The sequence below is a fragment of the Triturus cristatus genome, chromosome 10 (assembly GCF_964204655.1).
Source record: "Triturus cristatus chromosome 10, aTriCri1.1, whole genome shotgun sequence".
NCBI classification, from domain to species: domain Eukaryota; kingdom Metazoa; phylum Chordata; class Amphibia; order Caudata; family Salamandridae; genus Triturus; species Triturus cristatus.
In genome coordinates this window covers 1,049,355,841-1,049,383,386 of record NC_140593.1, presented here as the reverse complement: position 1 = coordinate 1,049,383,386, position 27,546 = coordinate 1,049,355,841, and the positions used below count along the sequence as shown (strand labels likewise).

Sequence of the window (27,546 nt, the reverse complement as noted above, 5' to 3'; positions counted from 1 at the left end):
AGGGCTGTCAATGATGTGTAACTGCAAGAGAGAGGTCCGTGTCAACAGTTAACAAGTTCATTTATTTAGGACGTTTTAATGAAGCGCATAGTTTTTAAGTTTTAGAGTAAGGCAGCTTAGACAGATAAATCATACATTTACCTGTATGCCTGTCATAAGATGCTCATGTTTTGATGCGCATTGGGGGTCTAGTGCTTTCTGATCAATGGGGTGGGGGGGGTCAAGTCTCACCCTGAAAAACAAGCGGCAGGGAAAGCGTTCGCCATATGCTTTCAAGGGGAACAACCTTTACAACGCAACTTTTACAACGCACTACCATTACAACGAAACTGTTACAACGCGAGTGCATTGACAACGCAGGACATTACAACGCAAGTCTTTACATCGACTTGCACTAGATGGCGTGCTAACATTAAAAATAGTGTAGTTTACTATCCCAACACCTTCCCTACTGTTACGTGGACTGGAGTTGGAATAGTAAATTACACTTTTTTAATGTTAGCACGCCATCTAGTGCAAGTCGATGTAAAGACTTGCGTTGTAATGTCCTGCGTTGTCAATGCACTCGCGTTGTAAAACTTTCGTTGTAACAGCATGCGTTGTAACAGCATGCGTTGTAACGTCATACATCCTGCTTTCAATTATCACGCCTGTGTCTGGGCACGATAATTGGTTTTCCCGTCCGGATACCTCCCGTACTCCAAAATGCTGCAGATCATCCTTTGTATGGCATAATGTTTTTGGCAAATTCTAGAATCCCTGACACCTTTACCCAGGATTTCGAGCATCGCTACTCCGACCCATAATTTGTTTTGTCAAACATTTTTTACAGTAACTCCTTCCGGTGGGATATTACTAAGCACTGATCATCTAAACTTGCTATGAATATCGGAATCATTGATATTTGCTTTTGTTGCCTCAAGTGATTCGTCCAAGGATTTTATTCTGTATCCAGTTTTGGGAAATTTCCTTTGACCTGATTTTTACTATCCCCCATCGTGCAAATTTTGTTTTTTGTGGATCATGTATTCATTTGGACCCGTTTTTGAATAAATTTACAAAAACCCAGTGAATTTATATATTTCTATCTACCAGACAGACTTGAAGTGCATTTTGTTGTCCCCCCCATTACCTACTGGTCTCCGCCCTGATGAAGTTGTGGCACCGTTCTGGGCCTTACACTGAAACGCGTATAGGCGTCTGAACTTACTGCGTGCCTCCTCCCATGTTACTCCTATTTGTCATCAGGATGACGCACGAACAAACCTTCAGTTTAACATCACCTGGCAGTTTCACCACCTTGACCAAGTCTTGATATTTCGGTTGTTGTGGTTTGAATGTGTGTTAGTATGAATGTTGTGATGTATGGGACATTTAAGAATTCTGTTTATGTTTTTCATTTTGTAATTCATTTTGTAATTATGCATTGCCAATGCGTGGCAAACTTGTTGTAATCCTATGTCAATAAAAAGAAACTTATTTTTTCCAACTTAGGTTGTGGTTATATGGCTTGAAAATTGATATTGCTCAGCTCCAGGTAGTGATAGAATATTAAGGGACCTATGTGTTAGGCCATTTGCTTCATAATGTAGGCAGGTGCATTTTTCTCAGTGTACATTTAACTTACTTTCCCCTGCGTTACCTGCCTTCATTGTCTTCAGGGGTCCCCCTTCTCTATTTGTCTAGTGCTTTCTGATCAATGGGGTGGGGGGGTCAAGTCTCATCATGAAAAACAAGCGGCAGGGAAAGCGTTCGCTTTCACTTCCGCTTGAAAAACAAAAAAGCCCGCGAGTGGTGCGCGCACGCGCGCCACTGCGAGCCATATGCTTTCAATTATCACGCCTGTGTCGGGGCACGATAATTGAAACCACATGGCCTATTAGTGTCTATTACGCGCACCAAGCGCGTAATAGACACTAATAGGCCATGGGCGGAGCAAGGAGTCCGTCTTTGGCCAATTGCGTGCAGTCTTTTAGAAAAAGACGCACGCAAAGGCCAATGGGGTAGCACAAAAGGAAAAGCACACGTACAAGCGTGTGCATGTGCGATTCCAGGCTCCATTTCTGAACCCCGGACAAAAGGACACTCGCTGCGTGAGCAGTGCTACGCACTACATCGCTAGGCGCGAGACCTAAAAAGAGGAGGGGTTTTAAGTCACAGTATCCATTACAACATGCCTTGCTGTGCAGCGCATGCGCTGCCCAGGCTCGACCTAAAAAGGGCACGTTACTGGTACTATACGCCTGAACAAGTTCACAAGTGGTGCCCAAAATGTCTCCCAAATGGAATTGCGGAAGTGTAGTTACTTTGACACACCTACTGTGGGACTGGCCAAAGCTACACATTATTGAGGGGAGGTTCTTATTAGTATTAACGATATGTTTAACAAAGCATTATCGAGATTCCGTGCATAAAACCTTATTGGGACTTCCCAATCAACTGCCATACCCTTTACGAATTGAAAAGGGGCAATTGAATGAGGATGTGGTGTAAGGGTCAGAACTGATGAATTTGGAGCTGGGGAACCAAATTTGAGTCTGGGCGTGGGCTCAACATCCTGCGATTCTGGGCAAATCACTTAATCTCCCGTGCATACATAAAATTAATGTGTCCTTGTGCAACGCAACTGGTGCTCATGTAAAGAAAGCGCTGCAATACCTTTGGGTCGAGTTTGTGCTAAATAAAACTGCGGGGAAAAAAGCCATGACACTTGTGGCGATAACAGCATGCTGGTGTAGAGTGGCCACCGGAGTAGGGAGACTGGTTCCAAAGCCTCTAGAACCTATTGGGAATGGATAAACTCCCTGCCTCCCTAGAGAAACGAAAAACACACTTTCAGAAATCTTGGGGACCATGCATTGACTTCTTGTTCCAACACATACAGAGGAAGTACCTGTCTAAGATACCTAAAAATTCTACATCTGACAGAAACACGTCTATTCTGAACAGAGCCAGGGATTGATTTGCCTTACAGGAATTGATGTGACACAAACTGTTGCGTGATATCTGATTTCTGGTGGGAGAGTAGGGGAGGCTGTGGGAGGGGGGAAATTGAGGAAGAGTTGGTGTTTGGCAAGACTGCTTGCTCTCCACCTGCCTCCTTGATGTTAACTATAAAACAACTTGACAAACATCTAGACAAACGATACGATTGTGAATGTGCTAATGCAGGCAAAGGGAACTGTTTGTTTTATTCATGAAAAACGTAATAAAAGCAAAGAAAACTTTGTTTATCTCAGCATAGGTAGGACTGACTGACTATAGGGCAATCAGGCAGTGCCAATGGGCTTGTCTGGCAAGTCAGTGTGCGTGTTGGTTTTTGGACTGTTAGGGCACCTGTTATATAGTGTATTGGGTCCGTTTTTACTGTTTATTTCCCTGGTAATAAAACAAACATTGCCTGCAGCAAGCTCAAATAACTGCAGTCTTCCACAGTTTGCAAAACACTTAAACAGCATGCCTTACAAGTTGAACATTATGGATTAGTAACATTGCCCAAATTTACAAACATGGGCAACTACTTGTGGCCACCTGATTCAGTAATGGGGGCCAATTTTACCTTGGTGCCCTGGTCTATTTCTGTCCCAGTCCGACCCTGATCTCAGCCAGCTGTACAGAAAAGATAGACTAATGTGCGAGTCACTGGGGGCTACTGTCTGGGTCTGGTTCAGCCAAGGTCCCCCCCCCCATGAGACTCTCAATCCAAAAGCGAGCGAAGAAAAGGTTCTAGCTCCCCTGCATCCTTGCACCCTGGGGACAACAGAGGTAAGACTCTTTACTTTTCCACACTCAGAATGCAAAAGATCCAAGCCACTGGCCAGCGTCTCCTCTTCTGCACCCATTGGGGTTGAGAGAACGATGGTAAAGCCCGAGACCGAAATGCCTTGGACCATTTTTATCAGAAGACATCGGGGAATGTGGGGTGGGTGGTATTTGTGGATCCAGAACTTTCCATCACAGAAATGTGACGAAAATGTGTTTTTATTTTTATGAAGTTTGAGATTTGCAAGGGATTCTGAGTAACAGAAGAGCCATACAAGTCACCCCATCCTGGATTCCCCGGGGTGTCTAGTTTTAAAAAATGTATAGGTTTGCTAGGTTTCCCTAGGTGCCGGCTGAGCTAGGGTTCAAAATCCACAGCTAGGCACATTGCGATAAAAGGTCTGTTTTCACTAGAAAATTATATGTTCATATTGCGTTTTTTGGCCGTTTCCTGTCGCAGGCACTAGGCCTACCCACACAAGTGAGGCACCATTTTAATCGGGAGCCTTGGGGGAACACAGAAGTGTAGAGCAACTGTTATTACCTATTGACTTTCTATGCATTTCTGCCTTCCAAATGTAAGACAATGTGTAAAAAAAGAAGTCACTTTGAAAAAAGTCCTATAATTCACATGCTAGTATGCGTACCCACAATTTCGGAGATGTGCAAATAACTGCTGCTTCTAAACTGTATATTTTTTCCCAAATGCATAGGTATATACCCGTGAAAAACCATTGCAAGATGCAGCTCACTTATTGGCTCTGGGTTCCTCGGGTTATTGGTGAACCTACAAGTCCTATATATCCCCACAACCAGAAAGGTCCAGTGGATGTAACGATGCATTGCTTTAAACAATCTGTCATACTTAGAAGAAGTTACAGGGGAAAACGTTGGCACAAATGGCAGTTTCTTTCAACTCATTTTCAATATTTCTTATTTTCAACAGTTTCTGTAACAAAACCTTGAAGGATCTACACAAATGACCCCTTGCTGAATTCAGAATTGTGTCTTCTTTTCAGAAATGTATAGCTTTCTGGGATCCATTATTGGTTTCCCACCCATTTCTACCAATAACTGGAAGGAGGTTGAATGCACAAAAAGTATCAAAAATAGGCTATGTACCTGTAAAATGCCAAAACTGTGTAGAAAACTTTGGTTTTCTGATAAAAGTCTGTCTGTCCCTGAAAACTGGGAAGATGGTGATTTCAGCACCAAACCCTTTCTTTATACCATTTGCAGGGGAAAAAAACTGACGCTTTATTCTGCAGCACTTTTTCCCTATTTCTAAAAAAAAACCAATGTGGCTGTATTTTGGCTAATTTCTGTGTCCACAAACCCTGGGTACCTTTAAAATCGCCTTGATGTTGGAAGAAAATGACGAAAATTTGGTGTGACACCCTTATATGGACAAAACGTTACAGGGGCCCAAGCACAAACTACCCCAAATAGTCAAAAAAAGGCTTAGCACGGGGGGGGGGGGGGGTGTGCCAAGCAGCGAAAGGGGTAAGAGCTGCTCTTAAAAATATCAAACAAAAAAGATAGCTTTATTAAAAAGCAGTCACAGACACGGTGGTCTTCTGACCTCAGCAGACCACCATCCCTACCACCATCCCTATGATGGCTACAGAATCCTAGTGGATCGCAAATTGCAACCTTACTCATTAATATGCATGAGACAGGTCTATTTGTGACTCACTAGGAATTGCTAATGAAACTCAAAAGAGTGCCATGCATTAGGAATGCAGATTTCCTTATTGCGATTCGGAGAGAATCGCAATTAGGAAATTGGTATTCATAATGTTATTTCATCTGGCTCCTAATTATATTGCTTTGGGTCTTGATCAGTGATTATGGAATTGTCTTACTATTATATTGTTTTCCTCTGTGTATGATGTTAAGTATTATTCTAATCTGTTTTCCTTTCTCAAGTACTCCGAGAACCTGGATGGTGTTGATTCACATTTAACAAAAGTGCTCATCAATTTAATCTTACAAGCATTTAGCTCTCCTTCTGCTCATAGGTGTGACGGACTGTGGAGTTTGATAATGCGTAGTAGTACTAGTATTAGTAGTCGAAGGGTCTGAGCCAATCATGACTTCAAGCCGAAAGTTACCTACAGAGTAAACCAGCCTCCAATCCTGTTCATTACAATGGTTCCATGGCTTGCATGTGGTACTGCTGTTGGAAATTACCTTAATCTTCATTGTTTGTGGTGAAAGGCTTGTGATCTCCTTCTGCATTCGGTCAGCAATGCCTGGGTACATGGTAGTACCTCCGGATAGCACAATGTTAGCGCACAGGTCCTTACGGATATCAAGATCAGATTTCATGATGGACATGTATGTAGACTCATGGATTCCAGCCACTTCCATTCCTGCCAGGAATGAATGGACAGGTCAGCAAAGCACATAGTGCACCACCACAAAAAAAACAAATAGCTGCTGCCGTTAATTACTTTACAGTATGAAATAATAACTGGAATTCTGCCACCACATTTAATAGCATGTTGTGTAAAAGTCAATGTAATTTGAATATAATGTATTCCACCTTTTGTTAGACGTTTGCCTAATAGATGATGTATTAAAATAATGGCATTTGTTTTAAATTCTGCCTTGTCACTAATGTGGTGATTGGAGTTCTATTAAGACGAAAGAAGTTGAAATTAAAAATTAACTCTGAATTGGCCTTCTAAGAAACAAGTTATTAATAGAAAAATGCATACCAGTTATTTATTAATGGTAATCTTAGATCCTGTACCTAGATGTTTGATCCAAGTGGAAAGGAGTGATACAGTAAACTCATAAACATTCTAGCCTTTTGCAGTCTGTACAATGGATAGAACACTGGCAGGGAGCCCCGATACTTGAACGTTTCTTAAGATGAAAAGTGAGCTCAGGTTAAAAGAGAGTGTGAGCTTGAATGGGAAGATGTAGTTGACTAATATTTTGAAGGTAGTTGGATACGTGATTGCACTTCTTCTATTAAATGATCGATTTCTGTAAAAGCAGCACAAACCTTGTTCTTCCTTATTAACCAATAATTGAGGTCTGCGAGCCTTTAAGCAAAACTTCATTAAAAATAAACTCCAGGTTCTCTGATATTGTAATTTATATTGTGTCAAGGTGGCTCATATATTGCTTGACTTTGAGCTGATACACAATATCTGGATTTAGAGTGTGGCAAACAGTCTACAGAATTATGTAAATGTTGTAATTTACAGGTAGATCATAATGTTCGGTGGTTAGGGCTATCATTAACAACTAAAATGTTCTATTTGGCTATTATTATTTCATACCAAGAGCTTTTATGGTAAAAAATTACAAACAAGAAAAATACAAAATTATTTATGTTTTTTGATGAAGCAATACATGACAAAGCCAGAGACAGGAATAGAATTCAAAATAGAGTTAAATGCTTAGAAGAAATGTCCACCCAATAGGATTTTATGTGCGCTCATTCAAGGATTTTATTAGTATAGTCCCTAAATTTGTGCCAGATTCTTCTACTCTATCATTTTGCTTTCATTTGTTTCTTCTTGTCTATAGAGCATATACTACTTCCCTATTACTATTTTGAGGATTGCTTAGGACTGTAGACCTCTATTGAACATTGAATAAGGATTATAGGTTTATAAAACTGTCACAAGAATACTAGGAATACAGAAAAGCTCTGTGAGATTCTGGGCCGAAAATATGCAGCTCGCACTGCTTGAGCTGCAATTTAGCGCCGGTTGCACAAGCAGCACTAAAAATCAGCACAAAATGCACCATGCAAGAGCACGCGGCCATTCGAGTTGATTTTGCTCTGCTCAAGTAGAAAAATCTACTTGAGCTGCAACAAATCTACTCTAATGGCAGCCCTCTGACTGTGAACACCAGCCACCACCCGTATTAGAAAATTGCGCTAGGGTACGATAAACCTTGCTCGTGCTTGTCAGCTCGCATATTTTGACCCTCGTGGGGAAAAAAATCTACCTCGTGGGGACTGGCGATATTTGGCCAGAGCTCTGCATTAAAGAGTAACATGGAGAGGCCAAAATTCAACCAATTCCACAGTTTGAACAGAATTTTTCACCCACCCCTGAAAAAATATGAGCTAGAGATCCCATACTGAGTCATGGAAAGAGGGCTTGAGATCCTATAGAATATGAAAGCATACAGTTCAACTAAATAATAATTAGTTTTTATCATTCCCTTAGTATGTCTTTTGCAGCACATGCAACACTATGTAGTGACTGAAAACCTCATTATCTAAGGACTTTAGGGAAAAACAGAAAATACAGATATCATAAGGAATCTATACGTAAGTAGAGAACTTCTCTCCTCTTTGTAGGTTCACTAGGAGATCGTGCAGGAATAAGTTCGGCTTTTTCAGCAATAAATGTGTAAAAAAAATAGCACATCTCTTTTTTAATTACATTTTTTTATTTAGCAATTGCTCAGTGTACATAAGTAGATTCTATCTTGCACGAATAATTTGCTCCCCATGCCCTGTGGAATGTTTCTCACAGCCATCCTAGCCGCTAACATTTGCCAGATCTTCTGATATGCCCGTAATGTGTAGCACATGCAATATAGCCTCTAGAGGGACAGTAAGACCTATGAACTTGGGCCATAACATGGACCACCGCCTTCCAGTGTTGCTAGATCATGGGGCAATCCCAGAGGTTATGAAAGAAGGACCCCACCATAGCATATTCCCTCACACACAGGTCTATGTCATATCACCCCAGACAATGTAATAGTGATCTGGAGGAATATGATCTGTGGAGTATCCTCAATTGTATTAATCCTAAGCGGGCACATATCACAACCTCCCTAGGGCTCTGCAGTGCCTCCATACAGTCATCACTGATAAGTCCGATGTCACCCTCCCATGCGTCTCACAGGGACCTTAAGGGGTCTGGGCAGTTGTTTCATTAATATTCTATAGGTCAGTGAGATTGCTTTATCCAGCATAGGGTCCTAAAGCACTCGGTCCTCTAACAAATTGATTTCGGCAACTGCTTTCCCTCCAGCACATGACAGAGCATCACATGACCTAACTGTAAATGATTAGATCGGATTCCCCACCTTGTATTCGATCATTGGGTCCTCAAACCTCAGCAGTGCTCTCCCTCTCCAAACAACTCCCAAGTGCTCGATACCCAGCAGCTCCCATTTATGAAAACCCTTCAGGTTCCTGACTTGTCTCAGCAAGTTACTGTCCCAGAGTGGAGTCCTGTCGGTGAGTTTGCCCTCCCATCCCAGAAATCTAGTGGCCTCTCTTCACACTCTCACCACTGTCTATATGTGAATCGGTCATGAGTTCTCCCGTTTCTTACCCTATAGTAGTGATGGGTAGCCGCAGCACCTCATAGCCTCTTGGTTGACTCGATATGCCGGTTCCTCCACATCCATAAACAGCCAATCATTGATTATGATCAAATGGGCTGCCCAGTAGTAGATACGTATGTGAGGGACTGCCTGGCCAACCTCATATACCCCTCGAGTAGTAGCTTACAGAGAGAGATACGTGAACTATCCCTATCCCACAGGAGTTTGCACAGTTCACTGTCGACCTTAGAGAAGAATTCAGGCACCACCCTCCAGGGGGTATTTTGGAGGACATATAGTAGTCGGGGGAGGGCCATCGTCTTGAATGGCACATCCCGTCCCATCAAGGACACCGGGAGTGTCCGTTAGTGATCAACATAAGTTCAGAGGCGTTCCAGATGGGGAAATAGGTTCCTTTCCAAGAACTCCTTAGCACTTTGTGTAACATAAATGCCCAAATATTGACAACCGTCTGTCATGATTTGGGCTACACACATTGACAACAAAGCTAGGCTACCCCTGGCAAGGGTGAATATAAGGGACTTATCCTAGTTAATCTGATAGCCAGAGCAGTCCCCAAAAAACTCAAAAATGTGGAGTATTCTATCCACCGTGAGGCTAGGTTGGGTAGCGAATAGTAGGATATTGTCAGCATAAAGGAAAATCTGTTCCTCCCAGTCTTGTCCCATGCCAATCCACTTCAGGAGGGGCTCCTGACAAATCCAGGCAGCCAAGGGCTCTAGCCCCAGAGCAAAAATCATTGGGAACAAGGGACAGCCCTGTCTTGTACCCTTGTGGAGGGCGACAGAACGGGACAACGCCCTATTACCCTCACTCTCGCCAGTGGACCCTGATATAGGAGCCTAATCCAAGTACAGAACCTGGACCAAATACTAAAATGGCAAGGGCAACAAACAGATACGTCCATTCAATACTATCAAATGCCATCCTTCCATATAATGAGAGCAGAACAGCATCTTCAATCTGGGGAGCTCCGGTCATGTGTAATACCCTGTAGAGTTGCTTCAAATTCAATCTGGTACCCCTGTGCAGCATAAACCCAGACTGGTTCGGGTCGACCACCGTGGCTATCACTGTTTTCAGTCTATTGGCCAAGGCCTTTGCTAATACCTTAGCCTTTAGGTTCATGAGAGATTTAGGCCGGTGGGAGCTACAAGCCCCGGGTGGCTTACCTTTTTTATGGATGACTCTAATAGTAGCCAGCCTCTAGTATATTGGCAGGCTGCCCTCCTTCCTAGCTGCCTGAAACATGGGCAGCATGTATTGTACCACCTTGTCAGCCACGCATTTGTATCCTTGCACATTCAGTCAGTTGGGCCAGCTGCCTTCCCAGATTGCAACTCTTGGATTGCCCCTCCATCTCTTCTACCATCAAGTCTTGCTCTAGCACATCCCTATCTTTGTTTGATAGGACCGGGATGGAAAGATCTTTAAGGATGTCAGCAGACTCTTCGCCAGACCGATTTGTCGTGGAGGAGTACATGTGCTCATAGTATGTGGCAAAGGCCTCCTCTATGGCCTCCCCATTTGTGATGTACCAGCAGAGTCCCAGATTTCTACTACCTAATTCCTGCCCCTATCTCTCCTCTCCAGCTAGGCTATAAGCTTGTTAAGCTTATCACCAATATCGTATAGGCGTCTCTATGTGGCCAGCACGTGCGCTCGGGCTGTATTTTCTGCCAGGCCTCTCAGCTCTTGTTGTCGAAGTTTGAGTCTGTGGCATTGGTCAGGGTGTGGTGACCCCTCCAGCATTGCTGTCCCAATGGAGGCGTTTTTCTTTTCTAACGTCTTACACTTGATAGCCTGTTCCTTTCTCAAGCCCCAAAACAGGGCCTGGGCACCGCCACGTAGTACTGCCTTGAAGTCTTCCCATAAGGAGCATGGTGAATCGATCGCCCCCTCATTCTCCTGAAAATATTGATCCGTCTGTTCCTGTATTTTGTCTTGGAATTTTCTGTCTGTTGGATGTCAGGGATCTATCCTAGTGGGCAACGTCATGTCCCTAATGGGACCCGAGAACAACACCACTACCAGGAAGTGATCAGAGATACCGTGCAGCAAGTGTGATGCATGCGTGTGGTGCATGAGTATGTGATCCAAATGGGAGAAACTACCATGTGCCACCAAGAGGTAAGTAAACTATTGTGCAGTGGGATTGTGTTTGTGCCACAAATCTACTAGTCCCATAGCATCTACAAAGGCTCAAAGCAGACTAGCGTCAGTACCCTCCGTTGTATTGGTCATTCTATCTCTCTTTAGGTCCATTGTCGCATTCATGTCCCCTCCAAGTATCAGCATACCAGGAGGCATCTCTAGCATTATTGTGCTATGTTCTGGGAAGGTTTCCCTATGGAGTCTTGATGGCATGTAAACTGAGCAAAGGTTAAGTATACGTCCCTCTCATGTGCCTGTCTGTGCTACAAACTTACGAAGTGGATCACTCCATGTTCGGCCAGATGTATAAGGTACTGAGCATTTCATTAGTATGCCTGTGCCCCTCAAGTTGGAGGTGAAGCCCGCATGCGCCACCAGGGAGTAACCAAATCGGTCTAATGCCCTATTGTGGTTACCTTTAAAATGAGTTTCCTGTATAAAAACTATTTCTGAGGCGTGCCTGAGGATATACTGTAAAACAATAGTGCATTTTAATTTGTTGCCTAGGCCATTGACATTCCATGTCTAGATCTTCAAATCAGAGTGAATACGAGTTTCTACGAGGTGACGTGTTTTGTGGCAGTCCTACCTAGTGTGTGGCCAGGTGAAAAACCTGTTCCCTCCCTACTGAGGGATTCCAAGTCCCATTCCACTGGGCAAAAACATATCAAATCATGAAAGAACCTTCAAAATATAACTTAATTGACTTCCCCAAGAAAACTCCTCTTACCCTGCTACCCGGCATAGTAGGCTTGAAAACGCCCACCAACCCAACTTGCAGAGCGCCTGTCGCCCGAACTGTAACATATAGTGTCTGTAAAGGATGGCCGGCGCCTCCAAGACACTCTAGATGACTGTGCATATTATGAATAACCCCACAGCATACCAAAATTACCTCATATATGTATCCCAGATCATCTCTTATTCTCAGCCTTAGGATCATCCATCATTTGCTCCCTGGTGATCATAGCTATATCTGGGGTGCTCGGGTCCAGGCATCTCGATCATCAACCCACTCAACCAGTTTGTGCCCCTCGGCCACCGGTTATAGTGACCAGGGGGTCAGTGCTTTCAGGGTCATTCAGGTCCGCAGGCAGACCCCAGTCATATCTCCTTCAGTGGAATGTTCCTGAGTGTGCTCAGGCGAAGTGTCTTCTTGCTGTCCAGTGGGGCTTCCTCTCCTCGCTTCTCACTGGGCCCTTCGCCCAGGAGTGCACCAGCCCTCGATCCAGTCCCGCACCTCGGCTGGTGTATTGAAGTACCTCGATTTACCCTCTTCCAGCACTCGCAGCCGCTCCATATACAGCAGGTTGGAGCACCTCTTGACTTCATCGAAGCTCTGGCACTGAGGCTTTATTTGTTGTGTAAAGTTCTGGAAAAATCGTATTGTGGCATTTTTGTATGCCACATCATCATGGGAGCGAGCAGCCTGTAGCATGGCATTACAATCTCTGTGATTAATAATCCAGACAATAATCATACTTGGGGGAACCCAGGACTTAAGCGGTGCTATCTGTGCCCTATGCACCTGCTCAATGGAGAAAAAGTTTGAGAGGCGCTTGGGACGGAGAGTTTTGACAATAGGTCTTCGAGGAAGAGGTCCACGTTGGGTCCCTCCACCCCTTCTGAGACCCACACCTCTCTGATGTTGTTCCTGTGCGCCCTGCCTTCTTGATCTTCAAGATTCGCCGCCATAACTGTGTGTATTGAACTTGTTCCGCCTACTTTTTGGACGTAGACTATAGCAGGTGGATATATGATTCCGCTGTGGTGACTTTCCCTGTGATTTTCTTAATATCAGCCCTTAAGAGAGTAACGTCAACAGTTACAGCATCTATTTTGGTTTCCAGAGGACTTTTAAGGTCACAGATTGCTGCCATAATACCTCAGAGGGATGCCTCGGTATAGGCCCGCCACACCAAAGGATGGTTTAGTCCCTGCATATTTGTCCATCTTGTTGGACTGTACTTGCGCCTGTCTCTTAGGTTTCACCATAGCCTCGGAGAGCCGACAGCAAAGAAGAAGATGAGAGAGAAGGGGTCGGACTCAATCCCTAATGGACTCGAATTTATCAGAGCCAGTGCTGTGTGGCGCTCGGGTGGGAGTAGTAGGATCAGTCAAGCAACAGTCAGGCCCTTTCAGCATGGGAGCCCAGAGCTGAGTTCAGAGGCCGAGTTCCACTCCAGATGCACACACCTCCGTGGGCTATCCCAGCAGGTCGCCTGCACAGCCCCTCACTGGTCCAGAAGCCCACAGAGTATCAGCCCGCCTCCACCCAGTGGTGGGAGCGCGAGTCCAGCTAGGGGCCACAATGGTGTAGTTCTCCAATGGGGATCCACTCCCTCGTGCACACATGATTCGACAGGTATTGCCGCCTCTGCTATTTCAGGCCTGTAACGCCACGGCCCCCAGGCGTATTAAGCAGGTCCCAAGTGAGCAAGTTCTCACCTCAATAGGGTTCAACAGCACAGCCAGCACTCAGGCCCAGCTCACTGCGCAGAAAGAAATCCCCCAGGGCCAATTGTCCACGAGGGATAGATGAGGAAGGTGGAATAAAGCCCCAGTCTACAGTGAAACTGAATTCATACACCCCCAGGTCTTCAGGGCCCAATAGCACTTTTCCTGTCGGCTCAGCAGCAGCAGTTGCACAATAGCAGTCTCGGAGTAAGTGGGGGCTGCCAAGTTCAACACACCGCCTGTGCTATCCTTTGAATATTGGGTACAATATCAGCAACGGAACCTTCTAACCCAGCATCCGTGTGCCTTTTCTTCAACGTTGGCAGCTCCCAGGGTTCTGAGCACCCAATGCCGCATCGTATCTCCTTTGTCTGGACCTCAGGGGCCTCCACCCAGACACCAGCTGGGCTACACAGTCCGGGAAAGTCTGCATGCCCTCGGGCCAGAGTGCCTGCCTCCTCACATGCCAGCACAGCGAGCCTCTGTAAGTCCCTGTCCATAGCTGGCCCATATGTCTCGGTCCCGCGCCACAGCCAGGCGTGGGCCCCACGCTGTTGCTCTCTGGCAGGCAGGACGGGCAAAATCAGCCAGAGAGGGTACCCGAGGTACGGCGGTGCTCCACTTCAGCCCTCACATAGCTGCCGCATGGTTGTGGGGTCGGATGCTCCTCCTCTCTTTGAGCCGGTGCAGGGAAACACAGCCTGCCTGTATCACAGCAAGGGCGCCCAACACCGCAGTCGCCCGGGGCTCAGTCTGCAGGGTAAATTGAGGCTGTGCGCTCTTGTTTTTAGGGCAGATGTGTGAAAAGTTAGGTACGAATGTCAGGTTTTAAAGTATTAGGCACGTCGGAGCACGATCAAGGTGTGGCCATCTTGGCTGGAGCCAAGCCACGCCCCCCTCTTTCAACTGCCCTAATCAGGAACATGTTAGTTGTGGAAATGGTGCAGAGGGTCATTGCTCTGAGTGAGTCACCTGAGCTTAGATCTACAACAGTGTACAGATTCTCGATAGCTTTGGCGTTCTCTCGGATCTAATATGCCCTTGATTTACAATTAATTCTGGTTTAGGACAACCGTATTTTAAAGACAAACATCTTCCAGGAAAATAAAGGAAATAAAATATATGTTAACTTTTTGCATCCCCAATCATCTATTCTTTAAAGGCAAACTTTATTTCATCCTTGTATTCCTCCAAAAACCTATAGGGAATGGCCATATGACAGGGTTTTTTTTTTTTTTACAGAGTTTTATTGAGCGCAAACTTTACCCGAATCGGGTATCAGAGCGCTTTACATAGCACCAGTTGCATTACATGAGGACACATTACAGGTTAAATAAAAAGAAAAAAAAAAATATATATATATATATATATATATATATATATATATATAAACTTCACACATGTTATAGTTAGCTGGACATTTTACTGATGAAAAACCAATGAAATTCCCCCGTTATAGTTACTGTAGGCAACTATAACTCACGCGACCGTAATCCTCTGCTGATGCTAATACTGTATTTAGACACTTATTTGCCCATGTCTTCTTCCATTAAATTTTAGCTATACATATATTACAAATATTTTTTTTTCATAAAGACACATATGTCATCAGCAGAAGATTACGGTCGCGTGAGTTATAGTTGCCTACAGTAACTATAACGGGGGAATTTCATTGGTTTTTTATCAGTAAAATGTCCAGCTAACTATAACATGTGTGAAACCTATGGTTTTTTCAGTGAATTTGCAAGGTTTTTTAAATGCTAATTCCTAACTATAACGTGTGTGAAACCTATGGTTTTTTCAGTGAATTTGTACGGTTTTTTAAATGCTAAGTTACTTTACGCCATTCGCGGCGTGCGCGCCCACTTAACGCAGTTCGTTCCGTGTGCGCACGGTGCGCTTCGCGCACCGTGCGCGCACAGTGAGCACGCGGTGCGCTTCGCGCACCGCGTGCCCACGTTACGCTAGATGGGTCATGAACGCACGATGCGCTTCGCGCACCGTGCGCACATGGAGGACATATAATGAGCATCGTTGTGACAGGTAAAATATATGTTTTGCTTAACTAAATTATGCCATGCACAAATGGTGCCCTTGGGGCACCGTTTGCACATGGGGTGGGGAGAGTGTGGATATTTTTTTATTATTTATTACCGTACGCGTACGGTAAGCGTAATCGGCGAAATTTTCGAAAAAATTCAAATTGCCTTTTTTCACTTGGGGGATCGTTGGGGACTCCCTCAACATGGCTAGGTGCTTGGGAGCTGTCTAAACAGCCCCTTTACATGTTTTTGCCCTTTGTTATTCAACCCCCTGTCAGAGTGCGAGAGAGAAAATGGCGGCCGCCGCTTCCTGGTTTCGACCGATTCGAATGTTTACTAAGATCTAACGGCCAATCAGAATCGCGCTCGCGCACGTCACCGTACGCGTACGGTAAGCGCACGGTAAGCGCACCGTAAGCTGCCTCAGATATATATATTGATTTAAAGGCTATTTTCTCAGAATCTACTGAACAGATTTACACCAAACCTACAAAAGGCACTTCCTTGACCTGTAGACTACCTCTCTGCCAAATTTCAAGGAACTCTGTTCAGCCGTTCGGGCTGTAGCTGTGTCTAAAGGTCCTATGGAAAAATGCATGGGAAAAACGCGTTTTGGGACCCCCCTTTTATCTCAGCCCCCGCTTGAGGAATCCCCCCGAGACTTTCAGGGTAGGAGCGGAGCATAGCGCCCCACCTATTTTGAAAATTTCGCGAGGATTCGTAGACCGGCGCCAAAGTTATTCCAAATAGAATGTTGCGGATTTCCTATGGAAACGTGGTCCTAACTATAACTATCTACTGGCGACCGCCAGTAGATAATATATATATATATATATATATATATATATTATATATATAATATATGTTTTCTCTTTTACCTCCTTTACAGTAGAATAAGTAGGAAAGGGGGGGCCTGAGTATTTATTCAGCCACATAACATACATTGTCGCCTGATGCAACTGAACATAGAGGAAACTTTTTTAAATCCTGGCATGGAGCCCCTCTTATTTTGTGACATCCATCTGCAGGTATAAGGGCGAACATATCAAAACTATAACTTTTCAAATATTTCATAACCTTGAAAAATGTATTGATGGATATCCGACATCTCTCGTCCTCCTGATTGGCTGCTCAGGATTAACACAGAAAATGCACATTTTAATTCTTTCCCAGTTGATAACATTTTTCTTTAACCTCACTCAGAAAGGAGGACTGTTTAGTTGGGAAGGGTAGCATAGTTATCAGTCTCCTATGGTCTTCTCAGTCTATAGAGAGATAGTACACATACATACGCCTGGACATTATGGCCTCTTCCCATTGAAGGTTATATGGTTACAGCACTCTTTCTGCGATACTATACCGCCTAATAAATTTAGCAGTGGGTGTTACAACAGATTAGCTGGCCTGAAGGATGCAGTGAAAATGTAGTTTCTGTGTTTTTGTATAACCTTTCCATAAAAATTACGTTTGTTAGGCATCTTTTATACAGAGAGATGGTAGAAGAAAAGGAGCCCAAATATTTACTACACAGAATCCTCAGAGAATAAAGATAAAGAGAAGCAAGGTGTGCTCCAGAGTCCTCTGATCTACCTGTATATAGGATGTGCCTTCTCCTAGTATTGTCAAGCTCTGAACCCACCTCTTCATCCTACCATTTTTTACAATTTAAAACCATTTCTTTTTGCCAGCAATATGCCCTACAGTTTACAATCCACTGATGCACACAAACTACTAAACTCACTTTTAATTTGTTTTACTTTCTACTCTCAGAGAGTTTAATCATGCATAAAATAAACTCATTGAAATAAATTTGCTTACTTCAGATGTTTTACATGTTGTCAGCATGTCTCATAAAGACCCCAACTCACTTTCATATAGAGCCACAGAAGTTATAGTATAATTCGTGGCAGTATTAAAATAAAGGTAACAAATACAATTGGATTCAGCATGTAGTAATTGCAGTGCCTTGGCTCCATCCCTTGTGGACCCAAATAGTCTGAACAACCTGTAAGCAGAATCAATTCTAAATGTAGAACATTAGGAGAATCCTTTTTTTAGGTGGGTAGCTGTTTCAATGATATGCAAAAAAAGAGCAGAGCCCTTCATCAGACGCTGTGAATCTGGGCATGTAGAAGATGCAGATTGAACCACACCTCTGTGCTAGGAGAGGTGAGATTGTGTTATGGAAGGTGTAGAGTTTTGTAATGAAGTTGGTGGAACGTTGGTGGAAGTAGGATGAACGAGCTATGGGGTTGTGAAGGTGTGAATGGCCACTCCTCAGAATGTAAAATTAGTTAGGCTCATGGTAGAACGGTATATTTACACGTGACTCCTTACAGCCTAATCCTAAAATCATCAGCCATACGTTGTGTGGAATGAGATCGGGGAGGTTTGTAACATTGGTGCCTATCATGGAACGTCTGCATCGCCAGGGGTTACAATAGCTGCAACTATTTCCACATCATTTACTCTGAGGTAAGGGGAAGCAGCAACACAGAGTTTGGCAGGCAGTGTGCAGCAAACACAAGGAGACGGGTAGAGAAAGGTGACAAAGGAAATTTAGGATAGAAGCATTACACGGGACTTCAGACAGAGGACCAGAAAGCAATACATTAGATGTAACTGATAGTTACAGGTTGTACAAGGCAGGAAGGTAGAGGCTGGTAGGGAGATGTTGGAAAAGGCTCCCTGTGTAGCAGGTAGACAGAAAAAAGGGCATTGCAGAATTCAGGCAGGACGGCAAGTTGAAATAGGTAGGTGGAGGCAAGAAGGAACGGCTGTAGCGGGCTCATCTTTAGAGAGAGGTGCTTAAGGAGGTAATCTGATGGCCAGAAAGAGGTTTGCCAGCAAAGGTGTGAAGACTCAAACATATGAGAGGACTGAAACACAGTGATTGGGTCGAGGATCGTAGGCAGGACCACAGATCAGGCAGGACTCAACCATGTATTATGTCCTTGTCACTCATGTTGATGGTGGGAAATGGCATTTTCATGCACATGTTGTATGTTGGAGTCTGGTGCTGGAGCTGTGATCCCCTATTAGACAGGCAGGTGTATCAGTCATGGGCACTGTGGTTCCACACATGTGCTTACTCTGTTCAACTATTATCATTTCCGGGGGCGTGGTTACGCGCTGCAGCGTGATGGTGCGTTTTAGGACAGCTCCGCTCCACCCGACCAGAAAACCCCTCCATCCGCCTTATAAATCCGACCCTGAAGTGGGGAACGGCTGCCCCAGGTGCTTGTGGCCCCTCCGGTCCGCTTTCTGTCTCTGGCGGAGGTGGGCGAACAGAGCATTGCCTGCCGTGGATTGACGCCTGTCTGCAACGAGTGGGCGCGGACTGCGGTGATTGCTGGTGCCGCCGTACCCACATCGTGGGGCGGGCATGCGCCGAATCAACGTCGCGACTTGCGGCCTGGTCCGCGAGTCGCCAAGACGAGGGATTTCCTGCTGTACCCCTGGGGGCGGTCTTGCCTCGGACGGAGGGGCGGAGGGCCACATCAGAGAGGCGGTGAGTAGTGCAGCCCCGGGGGACTGATCATCGTGGCCCGGCCCTGCAGGTGCATGACTTAGGGGGCCCCTGAATAGTGCCGGTGTGAATTGGAGAGTGAGTGGGTACGATACCAACCGCCCAGAGCGACCAACGGAGGTGTGTCCGGTGCATGGTGACCTGCGGGAGAGATATCTTCTTTCGGCCTGTGGCTCCTGGGGGGGCACTCACGGGGAGAAGCCAATTTGCAGCTAGTAAGGGGCTTGATTTTCCCTTATTTGTTGATAATTCTCTGGTGACTGTCTCGGTGGGGAGCCCCACGGCTGAGTGCAGAATACACGGCTGTGCCCCTTGGTGACGGAAGCAATGGCGAGTGCTAAGGGCCTAAAGGCGGCGCAGCAGAGCAAGCTGGACAAGTATACCTGTCCCAAGGGCCTCGTCTCAGAGCGCCCGGCCTGACCTGCATCTACTGGAGGGTCGGAGAACACACTCCCTGAACTATCCCTTAAAGATGTAATGGATGCCATAGCAGGGGTGTGCGCATCCATGGAGCAGCGCACCGATGCCATCACGGTGGAGGTGACTCTGATTAGGGCAGATCTCGCCAAAACACACGAAAAAGTCAAACAACTCGAGATCACTGCTCAGAGTCTAGTGGACGATGTCTCGCAACTCCAGACTGAGGTCCAGGCTCTACACACCTTTAAAAAGTTTGCGGAAGATAAGCTGGATGAATATGAAGGGCATTCACGGAGAAACAACGCCCGCATCGTAGGTGTTCCGGAAAAATCGTAAGGGCAGATGCCGGACCTGTTCGTTGAAGTCCTTGTGCAAAATCATCTCAAGCCGAGGGGCCTCTCGAAGTTCTTCGTGGTGGAAAGAGCACATCGAGACCCGGGAGGTCGCCCAGAGCTGGGGGCTCTGCCGCGGCCCATCCTGGCGAGACTCCTGAACTTCAGAGACCGGGACGTGATACTGCAGCATGCCAGGAACTCGCCGCCTCTCAAGTATGAAAATTCAACTGTAACCTTCTTCCCGGATTTCATCCAGGCTGTGCAGAGGCAACGGAGGTCATTTTTGTCTGTTAAAAAATCTTTGAGAGACAAAGGGTTGAAATACTCTATGCTTTTTCCTGCCAAACTTAGAATAGAGGCGAATGGGAAGACCTGGTTTTTTGATCATCCAGAGGTGGCGGCGGACTGGCTGGAGGGCTGGAGAGACGCCAGGGAGCACATCCCACGCTGAGCCTGGTGACGACCGCCGTTTTGTGTTATGTTGGCCCAAAGGTAGTCTAACTCTATTATGGGGCTCCTGTGTGTTCTGGCAATTCTGACCCCGGGCCTTGCGGGAGGTGCTCCATCATAGACCTGTGCATGCTTACGCTGCGGACTATGCATCCTTAATTGTTGATCTTGGGTAGCCTCCTACTCCAGGACTAGTACACTGTGTTCCTTTATTCTTTTCCCCCTTTATTTTTCGGGTGGAGGGGTGAGTTGGGTGGGTGCAGGCCTTAATCCCCGTATTTAACTTGTGTGGGTGTTTTTTGGGGCAACAGGCACTCTGCGCAGTTTGTTTACTGGGCTGGTTTTTGCCCGAGATGCAGGGAGACAGGGAGGCGGGTGTTGAACAGGGGCTTGGGGGGATGGGCTTGTTCTTTGTTGTTATATCGGCTCTAATGATACACATGGCTTTGGATGTGGTTTTTATCTTTTCTTATGCCTATGGGATACGAATCCACTTCAGCACTCCACCATGGGACCGCACTGGGACAAAAGTTTCACCTTACTTAGTTGGAACGTGAATGGGCTGGGAGACAAGTTAAAACGCACTGTTGTCCTGCAGTATATTAAACTGCATTCTCCGGAGGTAGTCCTCCTTCAGGAATCGCATCTGGTTGGGAGTATGTGTAAAGCCCTAAATAGATGGGGATACAGGCTCCTTGCCCACTCGGGCTTTACTAGTGGGTCTCGGGGAGTGGGCATCATGGCTAAAAACTCCTTCCCCTTCTCAGCCCAGTCTACATATGCTGATGAACGTGAGAGATATATCGCACTCACTGGGTAGTGGGAGGGTAGAGCATTGACCCTGGTGTCGGTGTATGTCCCGCCGGGACTGCAAGCTTAAACGTTTACAGATCTGGGCACCCTGCTCCTTTCCCTGCCGGAGGGCTTTCTCTTAGTGGGGGTGACTTCAATGCTGTATCGTCTGGTGAGTTAGACCGTCGGCCCCCACGTGTTACGGGGCCCTCTAATAGCTGTCTCCCCGACTTCATTGAGGCATTTGGCCTGTCTGACGCCTGGAGGGCTTTCCATCCCGGGGACTTGCAATACACCTTCTTCTCTGGAGCTCATCACAGCTCCTCCCGCATTGACTATTCACTTTTGCCGGCCTCTCAGCTACTCCATAGACATGAGGTCCGTCACCTAGTGCGAGGCATATCTGACCATTCTCCGGTGTGGACCAGGTTGGTGCTGGGAGACCAACGAATTGACATGGTGGCGCCCATTAATCCCTGGTACATTCGGAACCCGTCGGTTTGCACGGACCTACAGAAAGCGATTGATTGCTATTTTCGTGAGAACCTTGGCTCTGTAGACTCCCCTTAGACGTTTTGGGAGGCATTCAAATCTGTGGTTTGAGGGGCGGCACTCTCTCTTGTGGCGGGAGTTGGGAAGGAGAACTCCAAAGAGCTTGAGGCAGTTGAAAGGGACGTCATACGATTAGAGGCAGACGTGGGGAGGGAGGGTACCCTGGAAGCAGAGCATCTTTTGCGATTAAAGACAGATGAATATAAAGCCATTGCCACGGATCGTGCCAAGTCCTGGGGAAGGGAGAGAGATGGTAGAGTGTACGAATGGGGGGACAAAGCTGGGAAACTCATCGCCTGACTGGACAAGAAGGAGCGAGCCGGCCGCCTCGTGCCTGAACTCATGACCGACTTGGGTGCGAGGATCACAGACCCAGTTCACATTGCCGGCGAGTTTGCCGCACACTACACCGCAGTATATCAGACGCAGTTGTCTCTCCTCGAGGTGGACTCGACTGATCTCAGAGACATCAATCTCCCGGTCCTCTCTGAAGATGATCGAGTTACTTGGATAGCGATATGACCAGCGATGAAATCGCACAGGCGATCAGGACTCTCAAGCCGGGTAAGGCGATGGGGCCCAATGGGTTGCCCATTGAGCTCTATAAATTGTGCCCAGACAAATTGGCCCGCATCTGCGAGCCATGTCGAGGATAGTAGGAAAAAGGGGGAGCTGCCACCAGACCAGCGGCTGGCATCGATAGTGGTCATCCCCAAGGAGGGAAAACCAAAGCACTGTTGCGCATCTTACCGACCCATCTCCCTGATCAATGCAGAACCTAAAATACTTGCCATCTTCTAGCCACCTCCTATCACGAGTGATTGATTCCCTTGTATACCCAGATCAGTCAGGCTTTATGCCCCATTGCAACACTGCTCTAAATCTGAGACGAGTTCATGGGGTGACAGAGCGGGCCAGAACGGTGCAGGAGGACGCTGTCATCCTGTATTTGGATGCCTCTATGACTTTTGATACTATAGAATGGCCCTACCTGTTTGCAGTACTTTCCAAATTGGGATTTGGCCCGCAGTTTATCTCATCGGTCAGGCTCCTCTATTCCGCTCCTCTTGCGCAAGTGGTGGTCAACACCAAACGATCTGGGTCTGTTGGACTTGGCCCTTTTTCCCTCATTTTTTTCGTTTTTGCAGTGTTAAGGTGCAGGTGCTCCCTTCTCCCAAGATGGCTGCCACCGACCCCTGCTACTGCAGGGTGGTCGTTTTTCATAGTAGCACCCTAGCTGCCAGGAGCTGGCTGGGACCCACAACAATGTTGCTACACCAGCCCGCCTTTTTGTCCCATAGGTAGAGTGGGGAAGCTCCTGGAATGTGCTGGAACCTTCTAGAAGGGAGGTGGGGTTTTACTTTTGCCGCCTTGGCTAGAGGTCACCTGACCTAGGGCTACTTAAGCGTGGGAGGGAAACTTTTGTGGTGAGTTGGCCATTGGGGTGAAGCAGAGCTGGAAGAATCCACCAGGAGTGTAGGCGGTAGGGCCTAGCCAGGGACTTATGCCTCTGAGAGTGACAGGATTTAGGTACTGCCTCTTAAGTGAGTGAGGTGCCCTGTGAATCCCACTGATCTTGCCCAGTAGTAGGAGGACCCAGAGACTCTCTGCCAGCCTGACTAGGAAGGATCTAGTCGCCCTCTCCATTCCTACCCCCTGTAACAGAACCCCTTAAGGGCGCCAGATACATCTGCGCCAAAAGACTTCATCTGTCAACTGAGAACTGAAACCTAACTTTAAGAACTGAGACTGCATGACAAGAGCGAGCTGTAAGCCTTGAATGCCAGAGCTGAGACTGCGTGTCCAAGCTACCCTATTGAACAAAATACTAAGCCGATTGCCAAGTCACCGGGGATCGACCAGGTACTAGCGCTGTGACCCCCGCGCTCCCTGCCCTGGTCTGGGACCCCCGGCAGCGTGCTCCGCTGAGCACTTTACCCCCATCCTTAATTTGAGCCCCCCCCCCTGCGACGACGAAGCCAGCGCGCTCACCGCCGCGGCCTGGAGGCCTGGAGGAGTGCCCTGCTGTGTCGTGAGGCCCAGGTGAAGTCCAGGGCCCCGTCGCTGCCGTCGCAGCCGTGTGAGGAGGTGCGCAAGGTCGGGGCCGAGTTCCCCTAACGTCGTGAGGACGGACGCCTGCTGACGCCGAGACGGAGGTAAGCCCGGAGGCCGCGATCCCCCCTGGTGCGCCCCCTGCTGGTCTGGAAACCACACCGCACTTGGCCCGGGTTGTTCCCTCCGTGGGAGTCCCCTCCCCTGCCTGCGCGACGGAGAGACCCCGCCGAGGGATCCTGTCCGAGTCCCCCCTTCTGTAATACTGAGCGCGGTGCTCTGTGAACTGCACCGGAGCATAGGGACCCGCTCCTCAAGTCCGGTCACCCTCCCCACTGGAAGCCGCCCAAAGAACTGACTGACATTACCCTCGTGTGGCGCTTCACGCCACCGACCCTGCTTCCCCAGCTGGAGAGACCAGGACTGCGAGTAGCGCACTGTGTTATATGCTCTGCTCGAAAGTAAATTACATGCCAAGGAATGCGAGTAGCGTGTTATGTTATATGCTCTGCTCGAAAGTATTTACATGCCAATGATTCCGAGTAGCGTGATATGTTATATGCTCTGCTCGAAAGTATTTACATGCCGATGATCACGAGTAGCGTGATATGTTATATGCTCTGCTCGAAAGTATTTACATGCCGATGATCACGAGTAGCGTGTTATGTTATATGCTCTGCTCGAAAGTATTTACATGCCGAAGATCACGAGTAGCGTGTTATGTTATATGCTCTGCTCGAAAGTATTTATATGCTAATGATCGCGAGTAGCGCGTTGTGTTATATGCCCTGCTCAAATGTATTCCCAGGTAAATGATTGCGCGTAGCGCTTGGTTTTATATGCTTTGCTTCACAGGATTAGGGGCCATCGATTACGAGGAGCGTTCAGTTCCACAGGCTCCATGTTAATGTACCCGATGTCACCCATTACGAGTATCGTGCTGTGTTAGACGGCCTGTTCAGGGAAGGGCCTCGCTTAGCGCGCACAGCGCTATAATCACCCGCACTTAGCCAACTGCCGTGGGTGTCTGAATGAGGTTAGGCACTGCATAAATATCGCCAAGATTGCCGTATTTACTGATGGATGGTATTATGATGCATGTATCGCCTTGTTACTTCCTGAACTGCAACTGACCAGCTATACTTGGATAAACTTGAAGTATTTGCATAATTTAAAACAGTGTGGCGTCACTTATTGTGTGTGTCCCTAGTCCATGAGGAGTGTGTGGTGTATGGTTGCTTAACACATAGCCCTCTGGTTGCCCGACCGGCTCGCGCCACGTTACCGCCCTTAGGGCCTGGTGACCCCAGGTTCCTACATTGGTGGCCAGCGGTGGGATCCTTGGGACCTGTGACCATACAGCACCCTTCCGTGAGGCGAAGGGCGCCACAATTAAACGCCTGTTGTGTTCCAAAGCTCTAAAAACATTGATTGCTGCATTGTTAGTTCCACTGTCCAGGTTGAGAGTGCAAGAAGCCTGGTGAGCCGTTAACTGTTGCCTATACCCTAGGAATGTTTCTCCTTAGTGTCTAGGTCCCCACCTGCTAGAATGGAATTCCGGTTAGCTGACCTCGAGGGGTACACTGTGAAGCAACTAAGGGAGTTCGGGCAGGGGATGGGGGTGCCTGGGATGCGGAAGGCCAAAGGACCGGAACTCCGCACCGCCATTAGGGCATGGGTAGAAGCCCACCCAGAAGGGAGAGGGGATGAGGGGCAGGAGGCGCCAGATGCACCTCAAGAGGAGAGCGCCCAGGAGGTGGTTGACCTCTTGAACGTGGATATGTCTGAAAATGTGCCCCCAGGGAGACGTTCTGGGGCCAGTAGTAGGACAGGGTCTAGTAGGAGCGCGTCTCCCAAGGAGTATGAGGACAGGAGGGAGGAGAGGCAGTTAAAGTGGGAGCTAGCCAAACTGGAACAGGAAAGAGAGAATAAGAAATGGGCAATGGAGGAGAGGAGGATGGCGCACGAGCTTCGGATGAAGGAGTTGGAGCTGCGTGCCCTCCAGATGAGTGTGTCCAGTGAGGACACTGGTGGCAGCATACCGGAAGCTCCACAGGAGCTAGAATTTTATTTACCCCAGGATGACATCACCAGGGTGTCTGAGGAAGCATTGGGGTGTGGACCTGAAGGGGGTGGTGCAGGGAGCTCCCAACCCAGCGAGGTGGGAGAAGTGGCAGATAGCCCAGCTAGGTCCCAGGGAGAGAGGGTTGTAGGGCCTCACGACCTATCTATAGGAAGGCGTGAGACGGGGAGGTGTCCCGAGGTGCCCCAACCGCAGTCTCAGGGCCTGGAGAGTTCCGCAAGGGAGCCCCAGGTTGGGAGCCTAGGCTGTCCCGATGTGCCATCCAGTGCAGGGGAGCCCCTAGTGTCAGGAGGACCCAGGGCGACTGTAACCAGCGCTCCTGAGGTTCTGGGGTTGGCCCAGTCGCAGGGTTTAGATCCTGTGCTGGGATGCCAGGTTCAGGGGTTGCCTGACCTGGAGGGTGGGACGGCTGTTAACAGTGTCCCCCCAATATTGACTTCCAGGGGTACCTTTCCAGGTGGGAGGGTGCGGAACTCTGGGAGGGGGTGCAGTGGGAGGAAGGTCTCGCCTCGGGCACCGACTCAGCCTAAGGGTTTAGACCCTAGGTTGAGGAATCAGTTGAAGGGTCAAGGCCCTAGACTGAGGAGGAAGTGGTGGTTTGAGGGTGCCTCGCAGGGTAGGGTGAGGAACCCCAGAAGGAGAGTTAGGCGGAGGAGAGCCTCGCCCCTGAAGGCTGGTCAGCCTAAGGGTGTGAACCCCAGGAGGAAGGATCAGAGGCAGTTTAGGACTGCAAGGAGGAGGACCGGAGTGGTCAACAGGCACTACAGGCCTGGGGCTACTGCCCCCCACTCCGCGAGATCACCCGGGCCAGAGACATCTGGACGGCCCAGGGGCCGGTCCTGGCCACAACTAGCTAGGGAGCCCCAGTGGGGTGGTTTCGTTGGTCCAGGAAGGATTGAGAGGGAACCATCGGGTTCCAGAGTGGAAGAGAATCTGCAGTTGCGGGCCTGCGTCCACCTTTTCTCGCCCCAAGCAGGGAAGACCATCAAGGCATTGATCGGTCTGCCCTGGCTTTTGGCTGGAAGGGGGTTATGTTGGACTTGGCCCTTTTTCCCTCATTTTTTTCGTTTTTGCAGTGTTAAGGTGCAGGTGCTCCCTTCTCCCAAGATGGCTGCCACCGACCCCTGCTACTGCAGGGTGGTCGTTTTTCATAGTAGCACCCTAGCTGCCAGGAGCTGGCTGGGACCCACAACAATGTTGCTACACCAGCCCGCCTTTTTGTCCCATAGGTAGAGTGGGGAAGCTCCTGGAATGTGCTGGAACCTTCTAGAAGGGAGGTGGGGTTTTACTTTTGCCGCCTTGGCTAGAGGTCACCTGACCTAGGGCTACTTAAGAGTGGGAGGGAAACTTTTGTGGTGAGTTGGCCATTGGGGTGAAGCAGAGCTGGAAGAATCCACCAGGAGTGTAGGCGGTAGGGCCTAGCCAGGGACTTATGCCTCTGAGAGTGACAGGATTTAGGTACTGCCTCTTAAGTGAGTGAGGTGCCCTGTGAATCCCACTGATCTTGCCCAGTAGTAGGAGGACCCAGAGATTCTCTGCCAGCCTGACTAGGAAGGATCTAGTCGCCCTCTCCATTCCTAC

General features: G+C 47.7%; 1 protein-coding gene across 1 annotated transcript in view; it reads right to left on the bottom strand.

Moving 5' to 3' along the window:
* Positions 1–27,546, bottom strand: part of LOC146796542 (actin, cytoplasmic 1-like) — a 173,318-nt gene that overhangs the window by 25,366 nt on the left and 120,406 nt on the right. The window contains exon 5 of the mRNA XM_085629160.1: positions 5,956–6,137. Coding sequence (XP_085485286.1) covers positions 5,956–6,137 — 182 coding nt within the window. The remainder of the gene's footprint in view (positions 1–5,955; positions 6,138–27,546) is intronic.